The sequence below is a fragment of the Python bivittatus genome, unplaced genomic scaffold (assembly GCF_059951505.1).
Source record: "Python bivittatus isolate LINGU-HERP-01145 unplaced genomic scaffold, Pbiv_v1 ctg000790_np1212, whole genome shotgun sequence".
In the NCBI taxonomy this organism is placed as follows: Eukaryota; Metazoa; Chordata; class Lepidosauria; order Squamata; family Pythonidae; genus Python; species Python bivittatus.
This window is the reverse complement of record NW_028277110.1, coordinates 7,325,179-7,343,573: the sequence shown is the minus strand read 5'-3', so window position 1 is coordinate 7,343,573 and position 18,395 is coordinate 7,325,179. Positions and strand designations below refer to the sequence as shown.

General features: G+C 43.5%; 1 protein-coding gene across 6 annotated transcripts in view; it reads right to left on the bottom strand.

Moving 5' to 3' along the window:
- STARD8 (StAR related lipid transfer domain containing 8) overlaps positions 1-18,395 on the bottom strand; it is a 92,636-nt gene that overhangs the window by 2,354 nt on the left and 71,887 nt on the right. For all 6 annotated transcript variants that reach the window (XM_088129252.1, XM_088129255.1, XM_088129257.1 and 3 more), the window contains 8 exons: positions 13,691-13,864; positions 11,367-11,526; positions 9,954-10,152; positions 8,489-8,693; positions 7,563-7,677; positions 3,402-3,626; positions 1,302-1,519; positions 261-437 (listed from right to left, as the gene is read on the bottom strand). In XM_088129252.1, coding sequence (XP_087985378.1) covers positions 261-437; positions 1,302-1,519; positions 3,402-3,626; positions 7,563-7,677; positions 8,489-8,693; positions 9,954-10,152; positions 11,367-11,526; positions 13,691-13,864 — 1,473 coding nt within the window. The remainder of the gene's footprint in view (positions 1-260; positions 438-1,301; positions 1,520-3,401; positions 3,627-7,562; positions 7,678-8,488; positions 8,694-9,953; positions 10,153-11,366; positions 11,527-13,690; positions 13,865-18,395) is intronic.

Genomic DNA, 18,395 nt, shown 5'->3' with positions numbered 1-18,395 from the left:
CACTTAACTTTAATAACACCTAGCCAGTACAGGAATTTACAGAGTTGAAAACCAGCACGTTTGGAGAGCAGCAGCTTGGAGAAGGTCCTGTTAGACCTAGGGTGATACTTTGGACTGAGAAATTCCCTGTCATGGTTAAGGGGAATTAGAACTGTCATGGCTTGTAGAGCGAGAAGCCGAACAATTTTATGGGGATACAGGCAAAAGGGATACCCACCTCCCTGTCCATTAGAATTAGGACAGCTGGCTCAAATTCTTACCTGAGGTCTGCTCGACAGATGTGTGTCACCTTTGAGCGTTCCATTCCGCAGGGCTCCATCAGATACTGGGAGGTAAGCACCGTGGCCCTGACTCCAGCTTCCAGTGGCAACTTCTTATGGTCCACAGATAAGGAAACAAGGAGGCAACCCCCACGGGGCAGGTCTGTATGCCACGTCCTATAAAAGGTAACCTTGGCTCAGGTGTGCACAAAGCCATTTGCTATGTCCAGCCTCAAGAGGCTATACAGCCTTGTCCTAGTCAAGCAACTGATGGAAGAGCTTCTGGGATCATCCCAGGCAAGAAAGGGCACTGGGTATAAAGCAGGTTGCTTGCTTTGGGCTAAGAAGAAAGACAGAACCGTACAAAGGCTAGAAATATTTGCAGCATTAAATTTACTTTCCAGTCAAGTACAATGTTATGAGGCTTTGTTCTATTTCGGACATGAAAGAGTCACTTTTTCAACTGATTTTGAAGCTCTGACTCTAACTTTACCCATGGCTTCAATCCAACCTGGCTAGAGCATGGCCACCACTTATAAGCTGGGCGCAGAAGTAATCAGTGAGAAATTGGGTGGCAACTCTGAATTGACTGGAAAGAAAAGAAGGGCTTTGTTTCCAGAGAAAAACAGTGCAGTAGCAAAATAAAAAAAGAAGTGGGCAGATGAGAGCAGGGACACTATGCAATGAGCCCAAACTATGTGATGCAGTGAGAGGTGAGGGGTAGCCTTGTCCTGAATCTTACAGTAACTTGTAATTGCCACACCCCCAAAACAAGAGCAGTGGCGTGTGAGTTTCTCTTCAGAAACTGGAAACGTTGCACAAGGCAGCAAAGGAGCGGATATAAGACAGTACAGGAAGGCTGCAAGGCAAAGCCAAGGACACAGTGCTTCAGCTAAATGGTTATGAAGGCATCATCAATTCAAGATAAAAAGATCTAGGCAAAGCGTTAATGCAGAAAACGATGGGATCGGAGACACAGAGATGAAAGACGACTTCATGGGAGGTCTTTCTAAGGGAGATTTCCTCCCTAATGTTCCTCACCTGAGAACAACAAAGTCCCGCTGTGGGTGGGGGGCCATGCTATTGGTCACATAATGGTACACTTCCGTGTTCTTTTCCAGAGACTCCACCACATTACTCTGCAGCAGGTCTTCATCCCAAAGGTCTCTTTCCCTGAGAACTCGCTGGAGCACCGTCTGAGGCGGCGCATCCACTTCAGTGGACACCTTCCAGAGCTGCAGGGGATGCCCATCCTCAACCTGGATAAGCATGAGCACATTAATGTTTAGGGCCAGGTAGGGTGCAAGTGACAGACAAAAGCTGCAGAGCCTCCCCATAATCCATTCCCCCCGAAGGCCTCCCACTGAGGCGGGCAATCTTCCTTAAGTGCCAAGTAATCCCTGTAAAGATTTCTGGAATCAAAACAATTTCCAGCTCCTGACTGGAAGGGGGTAGCTTTTATATTCTGTGTATTTCCTTGCCATTCCAGAAACAAGACATCTTTTGGTCCACCTTTTGCTATTACGCATCAAGAGTCTATTAGATGGGTTATAAAGCTCGGAAATAAATGAATACATATGTGCATACATCAGCCAGCCAGCCAGCCAATCTCTGCATTCACTTACTTCAAGAATTTGGTTCCTCTTGGAAACAGAGAATGCCCATGCCTACAGGCTTTACAAAATCATTCCACAAAGGGCCTGTGTGTGCTCTGTGAGCTGACCATCCCTGAATATCCTTATACAAATTCTAGGAAGCTGGGGCAAATATGGTGTCCTGGCACAAGAATATTTCACCCTCAAGAGCACAGATCAACTCCTCCCAACTCCATTTGGACTGGGATGGAGCAACTGTGGGTGAAAGTAGAGCATCCTGGTTTGCGGTTCCTGCACCAGGATCCTGCGAATCCTACAACCATTCAAATCTACAAGGTTGTCATGGCGAGCTCAGACTAGACAAGGAGATCGACAATGAGCAGCCTGCTCCAGAGTTACTGGATGAACTGAGGACCTGCAGGCAGTTGAGGTGGGGCTGTCCGGCAATCAACAGGAACAGCCACTGCCAGTCTCTGAAGATGAGAAGGGCTTGCTGCCCAGAGAAGGGAGCAGAGTAAAAGTGCTCTGCAAGGAAGAAGCCCTCCTGTAAGGAGCAACATTGGCACTGGCTCTGCTTAAGGAGAGTGGCAAAGCTAAGCCTCTCTGCTGGAAACAACCATCCACTAAACCAGACTCTGTGTGCCTTGAATCTTGACTTTTGCATCACGTGACTTTGAATCCCGGACAAGCTGATGAATCTTCTGTGATGCTTTGACCCTCAGACCTCACCCTGACTACTCTTTTGCCTGCTGCTTTGGACTTGGAGATTTTGCGACTCTAGTAAGGCAAGCTTGCTTGACTTTGGGGACCTTTTTCCCACTTGTGTGCGTGTGTACATTGTGCTCATGCTCTCCCTATCTCCCTAAGGCACTTGTTTTAAAAAGGCCAACAGTAAAATCTGCAACCACCTCTCTTGTGTGTTTATGTCTGTTTGGCCTGGAACAAAACAAAGGTGGATTCGGTGTATGTGAATATTCAAGGATATGTGGCACTCTGGGCCACATTGACTGAAGGCACCACCTCCTGCCAATGTGAAGATTTGCATTTTTAGAATGATTTGGAAAGAGGGGTGGCATTGGGACCCCCTAAGCTTTGGCGCCCTAGGCCAGTGTCTACTCAGCCTTAGCTGCTGCTGACAGCTGCTTCCTTTTTAGTGAGGATTGCTCTTTCTTCCTTCCCCCACCCCCACTTCTACTTCAGTTGCAGCAGTTGCCCAGGAACTGGGGTGCAGAGGAACCCCTCTTTCCTCTCTTTTATAGTGGCAGTGAGGAAGGGGATGGGGAAGAAGGAATTTTCCACTGAGGCTGAAACATGGAAACAAATAAGATGTTGGCATAAGACTTGTCTTAAAAGTCGCGAACATTGCTTACCAATGAATGATGAATTACCAGGAAGTCACTGTAAGACAGATGACTGACAGAGATAAGCAAGCACAACTATCATGGAGGGCTACCTTGAATATGGGTCTAATTGTTGCTCATGTGCATCAACAGCTCATAAAGCAGCTGTAAAGCTTCCCTTAGTTTGGTGCTAAGCTCCCTCTTACCTTCTTGCATGACAGCTCAGTGTTTTGAGGGCCAGGTGCGCTGATCCAACTTTTGAAGCGTTCTGATGATTCCTTCAGCAGGTCTTGAATGTTGGCTTCCAAGTCTGTGTGGGAATCCTGTATTTCTCCTTGCAGGTTTTGTCTCATCAACTCAAGTACAGAGAGTGGCTGAGCATCAGCTAACAGGTAAGAGTTGGAGAGTTGCAGTATCATGTCATGGGGAATCTGGAGAAACAAAGATGATCCTTGTAGCAACTCTAGGCACTGAGGACAAACTCTCCCTGTCCAGACAATTTTGGGGGTGTTTGCTAGAGGATGGGGATGGTCTATGAAGATGGATCACTGTAAAGTTTAATGGAATCTAATAAATTCCTGAGGGCTTCTTTAAAACTTCTTCTGGCCAAGGTGATGGCATGGTTTGGAAAGTGGCGCCCTTCTTTTGATAGACACAATTCTAACCACAGATTCAAGCAAGCTCATTGGCAGGGAAGAGCTTTCATCACTTTAGGCAGGCACTTCAACAGTGGCCTTCTAGAAGCCTATAATAAAGTTTTCAGGAATTACTTTTTATGTGCATATTATAAGTTGAAGTCCTATACAGCTTGTGGACCCAGATCTGCCCTCATGTCAAGCTGTCTTTCCCCTGAGATCTTCTCAGTGCCTTGAAGCCTGAGGTGAAGTGAGTGGCAACCAAGAAGGCATTTGGGGCTATGGCGCTCTATTTTTAAATGTCTCTCTCTGCATCAATACTATTATATTTTCAATGTCAGGATAAATCTTTTGTGTTCTCTAAATTCCCCCCCCACCCCGAAGTCCTGCTGTGCTACCTCATTGTGGTGGTGTGTGTGTGTGTGTGTGTGTGACTGAAGAATGTCAGGAATGTATGCCAAGAGTATATAAATCCAGCAGGGTCACCCAAGGTCTGAAGGTCATCCCAGCTGCCCAGTTAAAGCAAGCAGGCACTTATATTGGGCACCAGCGATACAGGAAGATGCTGGAGGCGGATGATCCCTTTAGTGACAATGGCAAGGGCATTAATTCATACTGCGCAGGAGAAGACAAGGGTAAACCACACTTGTAATTTTACCAAAAAAAGCACATGGATAAAAAATATAAAATGATTATATAGTGCCAGATGTATATATATAGTGATAAATATATAGTGATAAATATATAGTGATAGGCCCCTCAGATTGGATGGCACTCAGCATGCTACTGAGGAAGAGCTGAGGATCTTTCAGAGTACTAATGACGTTTATGTCGTGGCTAGATTAAAGCCTTCGGGACGTCTAGTTGCTGACGTTGCCATTCAGGAAAAGAAAATCTGAAGCTGCAAAGACAGAATTACAGTGGGAACATGGAACATAAGAAGCAAGAACACGGGAAAGCTCAACACAATGAAAGATGAAATGAAATGAAATGACTACAGATTGACATCTTAGGCATCTTAGTTTATTACTCAGGAAGGAATGGTGTTGCTTTTATAGTTAGGAAGGGTTATACCTTCCTAACAGTACTGGGTTACAATGACCAAATCAATGACCAATTAGATTTCGTGGACAACTCTTTCATATGACGATCATTCACGTTTATGCCCCAGCCACCAGTGCAGAAGAACAGGAGGCTGATAACTTCTATGAGCAATGTTAACTTGAAATCGACAGAACATGCAAGCAAGATGTGCCGCTTGTGATTGGAGACTGGAATGCCAAAGTTAGAAACATGAAAGAGGAAAATGTAGTTGGATTGTATGGCTTAGGAAACTGAAATAAAGTGGAAGATCGCTTTTTGCCACTCCAGTGATTTCTTCATAGCTAACACTGTCTTCAAACAACCAAAATGAGGCCTCCTATACATGGACATCACTAGATGGAATATACAGAAATCAAATTGACTATATTATTGTTAAAAGGAGGTGGAGGAGCTCAATTATAGCATCAAAGACATGGCCAGGTGCCGACTGTGGAACAGATCACGAGGTTCCAACCTCGAATTGGCGTGCTGAAGGATGCCAATGGCCCATTCAAAGGAGATCAAAGATGGAAAGAATATAGTGAATACTGTACAGTAGAGATGTCAACATCCAAGATACCTTAGAAGATATTCCCTATCCACAAGAGGCTCTAGTACTAGAAGATGAAGGATCAGCTGTCTGGTCATTACCAAGTCAGAAGGCTACAGGAACTGATGGATATAACCACGGAAATATGACAAGCCACAGAAGAAGAATCAGTAAAGCTTCTAACCAAGCTATGCCAGCAAATCTGGAGAACAACACAACGGCCAATAGATTGGAAGAGGTCAATCAACATTCCAACACCAGAAAAGGAGACATTGCAGAGTGTGCAAACTATTGTACAATATCCTTTATTTCACATGCTAGCAAAATAATGCTTAGGATCATCCAACATAGATTAGAGCCCTTTATGGAAAAAAAGATGTCATGTGTTCAAGATTGTTTTAGAAAAGCCTGAGAAATGTGAGTCATTATTGCTGATGCATGCTGGATAATTGAGAAACCCAAAGAATACCAAAAAGAAGTCAGATTGTACTTCATTGATTATAGAAAGGCCTTGATTGTGTCAACCATGTCAAGCTGTGGAATGTGCTCAGAAAAATGGGAATCTCGGAACATCTCACGACAAACTTACAAACAGGTCAGAAAGCCACAGCACAAACAGAACATGGTGAAACAGACTGATTCCAGGTTGGCAAGGGAGTGAGACAAAGCTGTATACTCTCCCCTTATTTATTCAACCTATATGCTGAAAATATATTAAGAGGAAGCTGGATTGGAAGAAGATAAGCATGGCTTTAAAATTGGAGGAAGGAACATTGATAACCTGCACTATGCTGATGGCACTACTCTTAGCCAAAATTTCAAAGGATCTGCAAGGTCTAGTAATCAAAGTCAAGGAGCACAGTGAAAAAAATTGGACTAAAATTAAATATAAGAAGACCAGACTAATGACAACAGGTAGAATAACCAGAATTGACAATGAAGGTATCAAAGTGGTGGTTTTGGACTGCAAATAAATTTTGATTATCAACCATCTACAGTAAAGGAATAAACAGTCAAGAAATATGATACAGACTAGCACTTGATAGAGCAGCCATGAAGGCCTTGGAAAAGATATTCAAATGTTGCAATGAGTCTATACCTACAAAGATCAGAATTGTGTAAGCCATAGTGTTCCCTGTGATATTCTATGGAAGTGAAAGTTGGACCTGAAGAAACAGGATAGGAAAAGTATTGACATCTTTGAACTTTAGTGTTGAAGAAGACTCCTGAGAATACTGCGGACAGCCAAGAAAACAAACTGATGGATCATTGAACAAATCACCAGAGTTCTCACTTGAGCACAAAGGACCAGGCTCAAATTTTCCTACTTCTGACACATTACACAAAGACTAGGCTCTCTGGAGAAGGCTCTAATGATGGGAAAGATAGAAAGAAAGAGAAGAAGAGGACGACCAGCAACAAGGTTGATGGACTCAGTTACAGCGGCGATGGGTGCACTGTTGAAAGACCTGAAAAACCAGGTTAGGGACAGATAGTCATGGAGAAAATCTGTCTTTGTGGTTACTAAGAGTCAATAACAAACTGATGGATGTAATCAAACAACTGAAGCTTTTTATGTTGATTTGCTATCTTAATTATACTCTTATTTTGTATGGTTCTCTTTTTTCATTTTACGGTAAACCATTTAAAAACTGGCAGTAGAAAAACATATTTAAAATAATAATAATAATTTTAAAATATTTGAGCCAGTCTGGGGACCTCCAGGTTTGCTCCTATTGCAACATCCAGAATTCCTTTTGGACCTTACTGATGTCAGCCCTTCAAGGTATATCAGACTAGGAATCCAATGTCATATAGGTCAACACTACTTTTATTGTGTAGCTTTACTAACAGAATCTTGCAAGTGTGAATGCACTTTTCCCTCCCTCCCTCCCTCCCTCATCTTTGTGAGAACTAGAGACATTTACTCAGGTTACATTCCTGCCGCAGACTCAGTCCTCTTTTATCTGACCATTGTCTTGGTAGTGGCTCTTTCTCCTGTCCCTCAAGGTCATTCCCTCTTCCCTCTACAACTGGCTAGGAATTCTGGGAGCTCCAGGCAATTGCTTGAGCTAAAGGGCAATTATTGCAGCTGGCACCTGGAACAGCTTCTTGCAGTCGGCAATCATGTGGGAAAGGGCCTGGGTGGCAGCCATGTGTTCATTCAGGTCTTTCTGGTCCAGTTTTCCCATCGTGCCCCTCTTGTGAATCAACCTGTCATGTGGATAAAAAGAGGTCAGTATCATCTCCGTTCTCAGTTCTAACCATTCAGCCCACAGTCAGCAAAGAGGGAGGCTCAAGGGAAGTTTTCTTCTTCTAGACCTGGCCCCAAGCCCTGACAAGCCAACTATGAAATCTCCCTCAGTCTCACAAGCGGATGGGACCTGCAACAATGCCTACAGCCATTTTTCAGTCTTATTTTTCCAGGTTTTTAAGCATTTCATCTGAAGAAAATTTTGAGAACCCCCATTAACTTACAACTATGATAAATGTCAGTTGGCCTCATTAAGGTTGTATAGCTATGGATTTCTGATTTTAATTCATATCAAGAGTTATTAATTATTAATACAACTTCAGGGGGCCTTTCAACTTAAGACTCTCAAAATAATATACCCTTTCTCCCTCTCCCTCTCTTTTTTGGAAAAAAATAACATAAAACATACAAATGCAGCATGTAAACGTAGGGACAGCTAGCACAAGGTGCACACTCCTTTCCAAACAGAAAAGAGCTATGCAACAATGAAGTCTGATCCCCGTTTTGAGTCAGTAAAAGAGAATGACTGCAGTTCTGAAGTCATTATTCCAGTGTCTAAAAAAGTAGTGCAGAATGGCATGAATTTTGGACTTACTCTCTTTATAAACTGTTTCTTTTGAACATACAGCCTCCAAAGGCTGATGTTGGGCTTGCAGTCCAGAAGCAGTGATCTGCTCTCTGTACTCCCTAAAGCACCATCAGCCTGTGGTTTGAGCAGAAGGGAGTGAAGAGCAAAGAGATCTGATCTGCAGTGGGGAAATGCCACCTCACCTTGGAGAAGTGCCCTTGGAGATGTTGAGGTGGAAAATGGAGGGGGCTAGGCATACAGCTAGGTTTCCTGCTGTCATCTGGTTCTCCTTGGAAGAGGCAACATCACTGAAGAAATAGAGCAGTGTCTGCAAAACTTCCCGGTTCTCATCTGGCATTAACATGATGGTGGCCTGTACAGCTTGCAGCCTCTCCTCTTCGGGGACAACTGGAAAGTTCAGGAAAGAAAAATCAGTATCTGAGCTGTGGGTGGACTGAATACTAACAACAGCAGGAACTTGCCAACCCCACATTGGATTCTGCTCCCTGAATAAACTGTGCAGGTGAAACAGACAAGCCTAGACTCGCTCAGTCCTGCTCTGCTCTTCAGGATCAGGCCAGAGGACTTCCTGTCCCTCAACAGGATAGGAAATTCCATTCAGCTCTTCTACCTCTGGCTTCTGAGATTGTGCCCAGCCTTATTGGCATATGTTTTACCCTACTGGGTATATCTTGAAAATAAAAAAAGCAATTTCCAATTCTTAATACATTTGGATATTCAAACAACAAACCAAACCGAGAGCTTCTGGTGGGGTGGGCAAAACTCATCCACTGAACCCGCCTGTGGGATGGCCATGCTTTTCCCCAGTTGGCGGTGCAGTAAAACCAGAAGCAGCATTGCTGCAGGACAGAATTCTGGAGGAAAGAGATGAGATACACAGCCTCCAGCGGAGACTAGCAAGCTTTTTGGCCATATGGCCAACAGTAGCGGTCCAGCTGCATGTGCCTATGTGTGAAGTGTGTGTGCACATGCAAATATGTATACCTTCTCTTCACCCCCGTCATAACCCCAAACACACACATTAGATCCCTGCAACTGGAGTCAGCTTGCAGTGATAAAGAGCAAAACCAAGGTCAATGTGGCTGGCATGGTTTCTGCTGCCAATCGACAATGGCAGCAGAAACCACCAGTCACACAGAAACTTCCTGGGAAGATGGAGAAAGATATCCACTGAGAAATCTGTGTCTGCTCCTATGCAGCCATCAACCAGCTGATGACGAAACTGCTAATGTCCATTTGCGGGAGGGGAGGAGACAGCAGCACCTGCACTGGGTTGCACAGATGATTTCTTAAAACTGCATGAAATTACTGTCATGTGCATTGTCAATGTCTGTCCTCGGCATTCTCACAAAGCGAAACAGTCCAGGTCAAGTGCCATCACCCAATATCCACTGGGGGCAAAAGACAAGGGAAGAAAGCGGCACCTCAACCAGCAATACAATTCTATGAATCAGAGTCACATCTGTGAAAAATACATAGGACAAACTACTGCTGTGGATAGTCCCTACAAGGCACTGAACCACCATTTAGCCAAGCTTATTGTTCAAGGACATATTGCCTCCCACCCAAGAGGTGGTCAACTAAAGTTCCAAAGCATGGGACTTCACCGCCACCACCACCACCACCACCACCACCACCCCTGCTCACAATGGTATATCTGCAGAAATGTGTCCGTCAGCTTGCTGGTGAAGACAGGCTCTGGGAGATCACGGACGTACTGCTTCAAAAGGTCAGCCACATCATAGGCTGATTGCCCTTCATAATCCACAGAATCAGGAGAGGTTTCACTCATTTGTCTGAGGACCTGGATCCGAGACTTTAACCCAGATTTGCGAAAAATGCCAACCTGTCCAGGAAAGTGGTATCAGGTAGGAATACAAACTTGGATTTAAGAGCTACTTTGCACAGGATGCCATCTGAGGCTATGGGGCCACAGAGTGTATGCAACTCAACCAACATGCTCCAAGTCAGAAGCCTCAGTTCATTAAATGACAGCTTCACCTCAGAAGGGAAGTTGGGTGAGTCCAAAGCTCTGCCAACCAGTGGTCAGAACGGAGAGCCTGGGAATACAGGAACGGCACAATCACTTTATATGCCCGTATCTCTCTTCCTGGGCCAGCTGTAACTCCTAGCTGCTAGTAGCCATTTCTAGTCTAGTTTCATATGTTGCAGACATTTTCCTCTTTTTCAGTCCACACAGCATCCAGAACAAAGTAACTATCTTGGCCATGAGAAGAAAAAAACATCAAAATCTAGACAGAGACAATGTATTATTAGGCCAAGAGAAAGTGATGACTTATTTATAAAATAAATTTCCTCAATTGTCATTATTCTTCAATCCCATAAAGGGAAATGGCTTTCAAAATTGTTGCAAGCTCTTGAGCTTCCAGGATATTTTCAAAGACAAGATGTTAAAAATCCAGGAAAAAAGGTGTTTGGAGAGAAGAGAGAAGTCGCATGCAAAAGTTTAGGCATCTCTGGTCAAACTGAATGCTTCAGTTAATCCCCACATGAACAGAAGGTGACCAAACCTCTGCAGGGTACAAAGTTAAACACACTTTTTGCATAGAATGATACATGGAGGAATGCTTCACATTTTACAACCGGATGTCCCTCGTACATTTTGGATTGCAACAGCCATTAGTCAATGTAGCTAAGGGGCAGGGATTCTGGAAGTTATCCTTCAAAACATCTGAATAATGCTATCATTGCTTTAGAGCAAGGAGGCAGGCATAAATCCTCCTTCACCAGTGTCGTTCCTTGCTGCAATCTGTCCCTCAATTTGGATCATTTGTAAACCAGGAAGTGGGAGTCCCAATTTTGAAGACCAAACCCTCCTGCCTGCCACTTATCTCAGATCCCAACTCAAGCTGCAGCATGACTTGGCTCCTTTCTCCCACCCCCTCTTTTCCTCTAAGGCATGGGAGCTTGTGACTGATTAACACCAGGATTAGGCCCTCCTCTGCTCCTTTTGTCTTCCTTCCCACATGGGTTGCCTAGGCCAGGGAGAAAATCGGGGTGGAGTAACCCTCCAAGCTCTGGGCTGAATTTTTCCCTCACCTCGTCCAGGCACTGGCTTCGGATGTAGCGCATGGCCAGCTGGATGCTCTGGGGTAGGGGCTGTCCCGTCCTTTGGACACTGACAATCAATGGGACTCCAAAGACCATCTTGCCCTTGTAGTCTGGGGGCTTGCTCCTCTTCATGAACTTGGGAATAGTCCTGTCGGAGAAAAGAGTGGTGCTCAAAAGGCAAGGTCAGCCCTTCTAGCTGCTTCCACGAGCCTGGGGTTGTAGCTCCACTGGATGCCTCTCTTATATTTATTTATAGGGGCCACACATACAGTAGTGCTTAAACGCTACTGTGAACCCTTTTTGATTTTCAATATCATTTATTTATTTATTTATTTATTTAAATTTATTGGCCACCCAACTCCAGTGGACTCACATTTCTGCATAAATATGACTCAAAACATGATCTGTTCTCCACACAAGTATTAAAATGAAATAAAGAGAACCCAATTAAATAAATGAGTCAAAAACAATATGCTTGTTTGTTTATTTTATTTACTCAATTTATTACCCGCCCATGTCCCTTTATCTAAGCAACTCTAGGAAAATGATCCAAAGCTACATATTTGTGTGCGGCCAAAGTACGTGAACCTTTGCTTTCAGTAACGGATGTGACCCCCTTGCACAGCAATAACTGCAATTAAACATTTCCAATAGCTGTTGATCAGTCCTGCACATTGGCTTAAAGGAATTTTAGCCCATTCCTCCTTACAGAACAGCTTCAGCTCAGGGATGTTGGTGGGCTTCCTCACATGAATCACCTGCTTCAGGTCCTTCCACAACATTTCTGCAGGATTAAGGTCAGGACCTTCCAAAACATTAAGTCTTCTGCTTTAACCATTCATTCTTTGGTCATACTACTTGTGTGTTTTGGGTTATTGTCTTGCTGCATGACCACTTTCTCTTGAGCTTCAGTTCACGGACAGCTACCCTGACATTTTGCTGTAGAATTTGCTGGTACAATTCAGAATTCATAGTTCCATCAACGATGGCAAGCCACCCTGGTCCAGAGGCAGCAAAGCAGGCCCAAACCATGATATTGCCACCACCACGTTTCACAGATGGGATAAGGTTCTTATGCTGGAATGCAGTGTTTGCCTTTCACCCCACATAATACTTTTCATTCAAAACAAAAAGTTACATTTTGGTCTCAAGAGTCTCTTCAGAACTGTGGATTTTTTTTCTTTTAGATAGTGTAAGAAATAAAGTAATAAAATATAGTCTTGACTGGGACTGAAATCAGTACAGACCATCAATCCTTTCTGCCTCACTTCACCTCTGTAGAGGGGTTGGGGGGGCAGAAGTAAAAAGCAAAAAACAAAAAGTAAGTCCCTGGAGAAGTCCTGTTTTGATGGGGCCACTCTAGGTTCTCCGTGTCCAGCTGCTGGAATAGAGAACTAACCTTCTCTTCTGTGTTCATGATACAGCTAACTGAAAGAGGGTAACTGGGCCTCAAATAGTCCTGGGGCCATGTGGGGTTAAAATGCTCCTTTCCTAGCCCATGGTTGTTAGGGTTTCCAGGCCCACGTGACACACTAATCCACCTTTGACTCAATTTGGTGTGTCATGTGAACAGAGGTAAGTAATTCTCTGGGTCAAAATCTGAAAGAGTCAAATGACTTCTGTGTCACAAATGGAACACTGTGTCTACTTCTGAGCACCCCAGTCTAAAAAGGACATTGACAAACTGGAACAAGTTCAGAGAAGAGCTACCAAAGCGGAAATCCTATGAGAAGCTGTTAAAGGATCTGGGCATGTTTAGCCTACAGAAAAGATGATTGAAAGGAGAGATTATAGCAAATCTTTAGATATCTAAAGAGTTATCACACAGAAGAAGGAGTGGGCTTATTGCATTGGCCCAGAGGGCAGAACCAGAACCGGTAGGTTGAAACTACAGAGAAGGAGATTTAGATTAGGTATTATGAGGAATTTCCTGACAATAAAAATCAATGGAATGGATTGTCTCGTGAAATGGCATATTATCCTGCAATGGAGGTCTTCAAACCGAAGCTGGATCTGTCTGAAATTGTTCAGCAAATTCTGTATCAAGGAGGGGGTTAGACTAGAAGATTTCTGAAGTGCCTTCTAACTTTGTGATTCTATGAGCCACCTTGAATCACATGCAGCCTCACACGGAAAAGAGAGGCCAAAACCATACCAAGAGCTAGGATCTGACAATGCTATCCAAGTCCCAGCAACCAGGGTCCTGCTTTCCCTCAACCCATCTACAATTGCCCCTCACCTCCTAAGGAGAGGCTGCTGGTTGCAGACCCACTCACTGGGGGCTGAAGACCTTCCTTTCCTCATGGACTTACCAGGATGAGGACAGCTTGTGGGGAATGGAGTACTTCTCCATGATGGCAGTGAGGCAGAGAAGGGAGCACTTCTGGAGAAGGTTGAGCTGAGCTGCTGACTGGCGGCTGATCTCCAAGGAGGCCGAATTTAAGCTGGGCTGGTGGGAGTTCTGGAAACTGTGCCAGCAGAGTTTCCTGAGGTGGGAAAAGGAGGAGAAAAGCAGTTCCTTATTTATCTAATGAGCAGATATATTTCCTTATTTATCCTTTTTTCCACTTAAATGGTGATCTGAAACCAACTTGCACCTATAATGATAAATATTTTAAAAAGCACATTGAAAAACAAACAAACTATCAGAACCATAAAATTGTCATGATGCAGCCTGAAAACCAAATGGTAAAGAGATAAAAACCAAAAGCTGCCCCAAATAAAAGCTCAGCCAAATCCAGAAAGCGTTGGAACAGCTTGTTGGATATTCAGAAACAGCCACCTTTCACGTGGGGCTCGGCTCAGCTTTGCATCACAGGCTCTTTGGCCAGGTCCAGCACATCTGGAGACCGAGGGCGCAAAGTGGTGTGGGTTTAAGAAGGTGGCCTTCCTCCTGGAGGAAAGGAAGGAAAGCTCAGTGAGGGCATCCCAAATATTCCCCCCTCCTGTCCATGATCCCCAAGCCCAACACAGTGCTAAAATTGGTAAGAGCTCAGGGAGTCTCAAGGAGCCAAAAGCATCAACAGAGGAAGCCCTCAAATATGAAATTAAAACTGATTTTCATTTTCTTTTAAGAAAGAAAGAGATCTCTGATGAAGGCAGTACTGGGACCAAAATTATCTTGCATGTTTATGCCAGTTCTCTCTCGACTGGATGAAAAAAGTGTGTTAGACATTTTTTCAAAGGAAAAGAAATGTTTGCTGAAATTCTCACAAGTGGAGTGTGAAGGTCCCATCTTCCATTCAGCTGGCTTCCACACTTCCATTCAGTCCAAAGACAAGGTATTAGGACCCTCCTTCCAAGGTGCTTGTTCAGGAGCAGTTCTCCTGTCTTTAGTAAGGGGGAATACTGCTCTTGAGCACGGGTTGGAAAATTTCTCCTCCTCTAGAGAAACTTGGAGAAAACATCCACTGATGAAGAATTCTGAAGGCTATTTGTTTCCAGTTTTAGAAGAGAGGCTCCACCAAAGTCCTCAGAGGGAACTGTAATTACCCTGACATCTATTGGGAGACTGACTCCGTCAAGCACAATTGTTCCAAGAAACAGCTGAATTGCCCCGCTGAGAGCTTCCTCCATCAGAGAGGGCAGGAAAGCACAAGAGGAGCAACTGTTTTTGACCTGATACTAATCAATCAAAAACATTTGATGGAAAGTTAAAGTAGCAAGAACATTGAGGGAAAGTAACTACACGATATTGAAATGTTTTACTGTAGTGGAAACTAAAGCTGAATATAATGGATTGTGGGAGCATCTACAGGGGAGTAAAAAAAGGCAAGATGGTGGCCATAATTGCACAATGAAAGCCCTGATCCTTTTTTACATGTGTTGATTTTTTTTAGACCACTTCCTTCCGCAGACACCCCTCATTGACTCATATTGACTGCATAACTTGAACTTCAATCATCAACTCAAAAATAATTAAGTAGGGTCCTATGGTGGGAGAATCTAATAGGAAAAATGTTCAAGAAGAATTGAAAATTCTAAGGTAGATACTAAAACCACAGTTGCCAACAATTTCACAGGGACGAGGGAGGGAGGGAGGGAGGGAGGGAGATGCCAGTGCAGATACACACAAGGCTTAGTGAAGAGCTGAAAACAAGAGAGAGATGTATAAAATTTAGAAAAAGGAGAAGTCGCTAAGGAAAAACACATACTACTTGAAATTGCAGAAGGGGTGTCAGGAAAGGTAAAGCTCAGAATGGGATGAGGTTGGTGAAGAATGCTAACAACAAAAACAATGACAGCAAGGGTCTTCTTCTCATATGTTCACACTAAAAGGGAAAGAATTATCTGTTTGGTGAGAACAGCAAGATGCTAAAGATAACTAAAAAAAAAAAAAAAGGCAGAGCTGCTCAATTCCTATTTTGGTTCACCCCTTTCCTATACAAAAGTCCTGCATTTATGAAAAGCAGGTCTAAGGGGCTGATTAAAGTTTGAAATGAACATGAAAAGGGAACACCTGTTCACACAGAATGAGTTTGAATCTCCAGGAACAGATGAATTGCACCATGGGTGCTGAAGAACTAGCTATAATCCAGTTCATCAAAATTCATTCTTCTGAAGTCCCTTATGCAGGCCTGACTCTTCTGTTCCTTCTTCCCTGGATAACATGAATTTAAGGATAACATGATCACTTTCCCCCACCGTGCTAGTCACTTTCACATCTTCAATCAATTCCTCCCTCTCCTTAGGTCCAGGATAGCTGACCCCCTTTGTTTTTTCTTCCACTTTCTGACAAATGAAGTGTTCAGCAAGAGAGGACAATAATTTGTTGCATCTGTGTCTCTTGACAAGAGTTAGATTCCAGCAGATGTCAGGATAACTGAAACTTGCCATTATCACTATCACGTGCCTCTTTGAAAGACTGGTCTTCTGAGGCAGAAAGTCCTCATTTATATCTTCTGCCCACTCGTCCACCAGTTCTCCAAGTTTTCTCAAAGATAATGCATAAGGATGTTAAATGCTCTGTCACAAGCCTCTGTCCTGGCCCCTGTGCTGTTCAACATTTTAATCAAAGATTTAGGGGATACTTATCAAGTTTGCACAAGAACCAAAACTGGGAAGGGCAGCTAATACTTTAGTGGAGAGAGGCAACTTTCAAAAAGATCTAGACAAGCTTGAGCAGCGACCTGAAATGAATATGAAGGAATATAACTGGAAGAAATGTAAAGTTTTGCGTCTGGGTAAGAAAAACGAAAGACACAAGTATGGGATAGGGGAGACCTGGCTTGGCAGTAGATCTGGGTGGCTTTCTCACCCACAATTTAAACATGAGCCAGCAGTGTGATGCAGCTGCATAAAAGGCAAATGGTAGACAGGAGCACAGGGTCCAGATCCTGGGAAGCAGCTATCCATTCTACTCTCCCCTGGGTCAAGCCCTATTTGGAATAGTGTTTTCGGTTCTGGGCACCACTGTGACAAATTGGAGCAAGTTCAGAGAAGAATGAAAGATGGTGAGAGGTCTGGAGGAACAGTTGAAGGATCTGGGTAAGTTTAGCCTATAGAAAAATGACTGAGGGAAGATATGATAGACGTCTTCAAATATCTGAAGGGTTGTCACCCAGGCAAAGGAGTGGACTTTAACCCATGGACTAGAATCATGGATTAAAACTACAAGGAAATAGGTTCAGGCTAGATATTAGGAGGAACTTCCTGACTATATGAGCTATCATCCAGTGGAATGAAATGAGGGTTCTCCTTCACTGGGGGTCTTCAAACATAGGCTGGATTATCATCTGTCAGAGATGATCTAGTGAATCCTTCACTGAGCAGGTGTCAAATACATGACCTCAATGATTTATTTCAACTGATTCTTAGATGAATAGAGGAGAGCAAATGTTGGCCATATCTTCATGAAGGGGAAAAAAAGAAGATCTGTTCAGCTACACTCAGTCTGACATCAATATCTGGGAAGATTCTAGAGCAGATAATAAAGAGGCTGTCCTGTAAGTGCTTCAAATGTGGTAATTATCAGGCCAATATGGATTTGTCAATATATGCCATTTCTTGCTTAACTATACTTTTCTGTTTTGATCAGCTTCACTTGCTGTAGAATAATATACCTTGACTGCAGCACAGCATTTGAGAATGTATCCCAGGATATGCTGATGAGTACTGTATGCTAGTTAAATGTGAGCTAGATGCAATGATAATTAAGTGAATATATAGCTACTGTAGTTCAAAATGCTCATAAATGGTTCCTTATCAAACTGGAGATATGGATCAAGTACCATAACGATTAGTCACAGGCTCACTACTCTTCAATATTTTCATAAATTGCCTGGATGATGAGGTGGGGGAAATAGTTATCAAATCTGTGAAGGAAATAAAAGTGACAGATGTAAAATTCTAAATGATCTTGATAGATTAGAGAAATGAGATGAAAATAACAACATGGAGTTTAATGGAGACCATTGCAAAGTTCTCACTTGGGCAATGAGAATCAAATGCACAGATTCAGGACGGAAGATCCTAGCTTGGGAATAGTTCCTGACCTTGGAGCAGAGTGGCTCTATTATGTGGCTGCCAAAAAAGCCAGTGCAATTTTTTGCTGCATTAACATCCAAATCACAGGAAATATTCTGCTTAGGTCAGAATCCACCACGAGAAAGTCTCCAGTTTAGGGCACCACACTTAAAGGATGCAGAGAAATTAGAACAGGGTGAGAGCAGGCGAATGAGGACAAAGGTGCATCAGAGTCTTCTGACTGGGGAAGTTTTCGAAAACTGGAAACTAAAAAAACAATCAAGGGACTAGAAATGAAGGTTTGTGAAGGAAGACCGAAGGAGCTGGGCATGTTTGGCCTTAGGAAAAGAGGACAGCGAGGGAGTTTGATATCCCCTGAAAGGATATCACATTGAAGGCTCTCAGCCTATTCTCTTGTTCCAGGCACCAGGACACAGAACGATGGATTTAAATACAGTAACAGGAAGGCAGGTTCTCTTCGAATTTTAGGAAGTACTTTCTAAGAATGGGACCAATTACCCAGCAAAGCGGAGGTTTCCCCTTCCTCTGTGC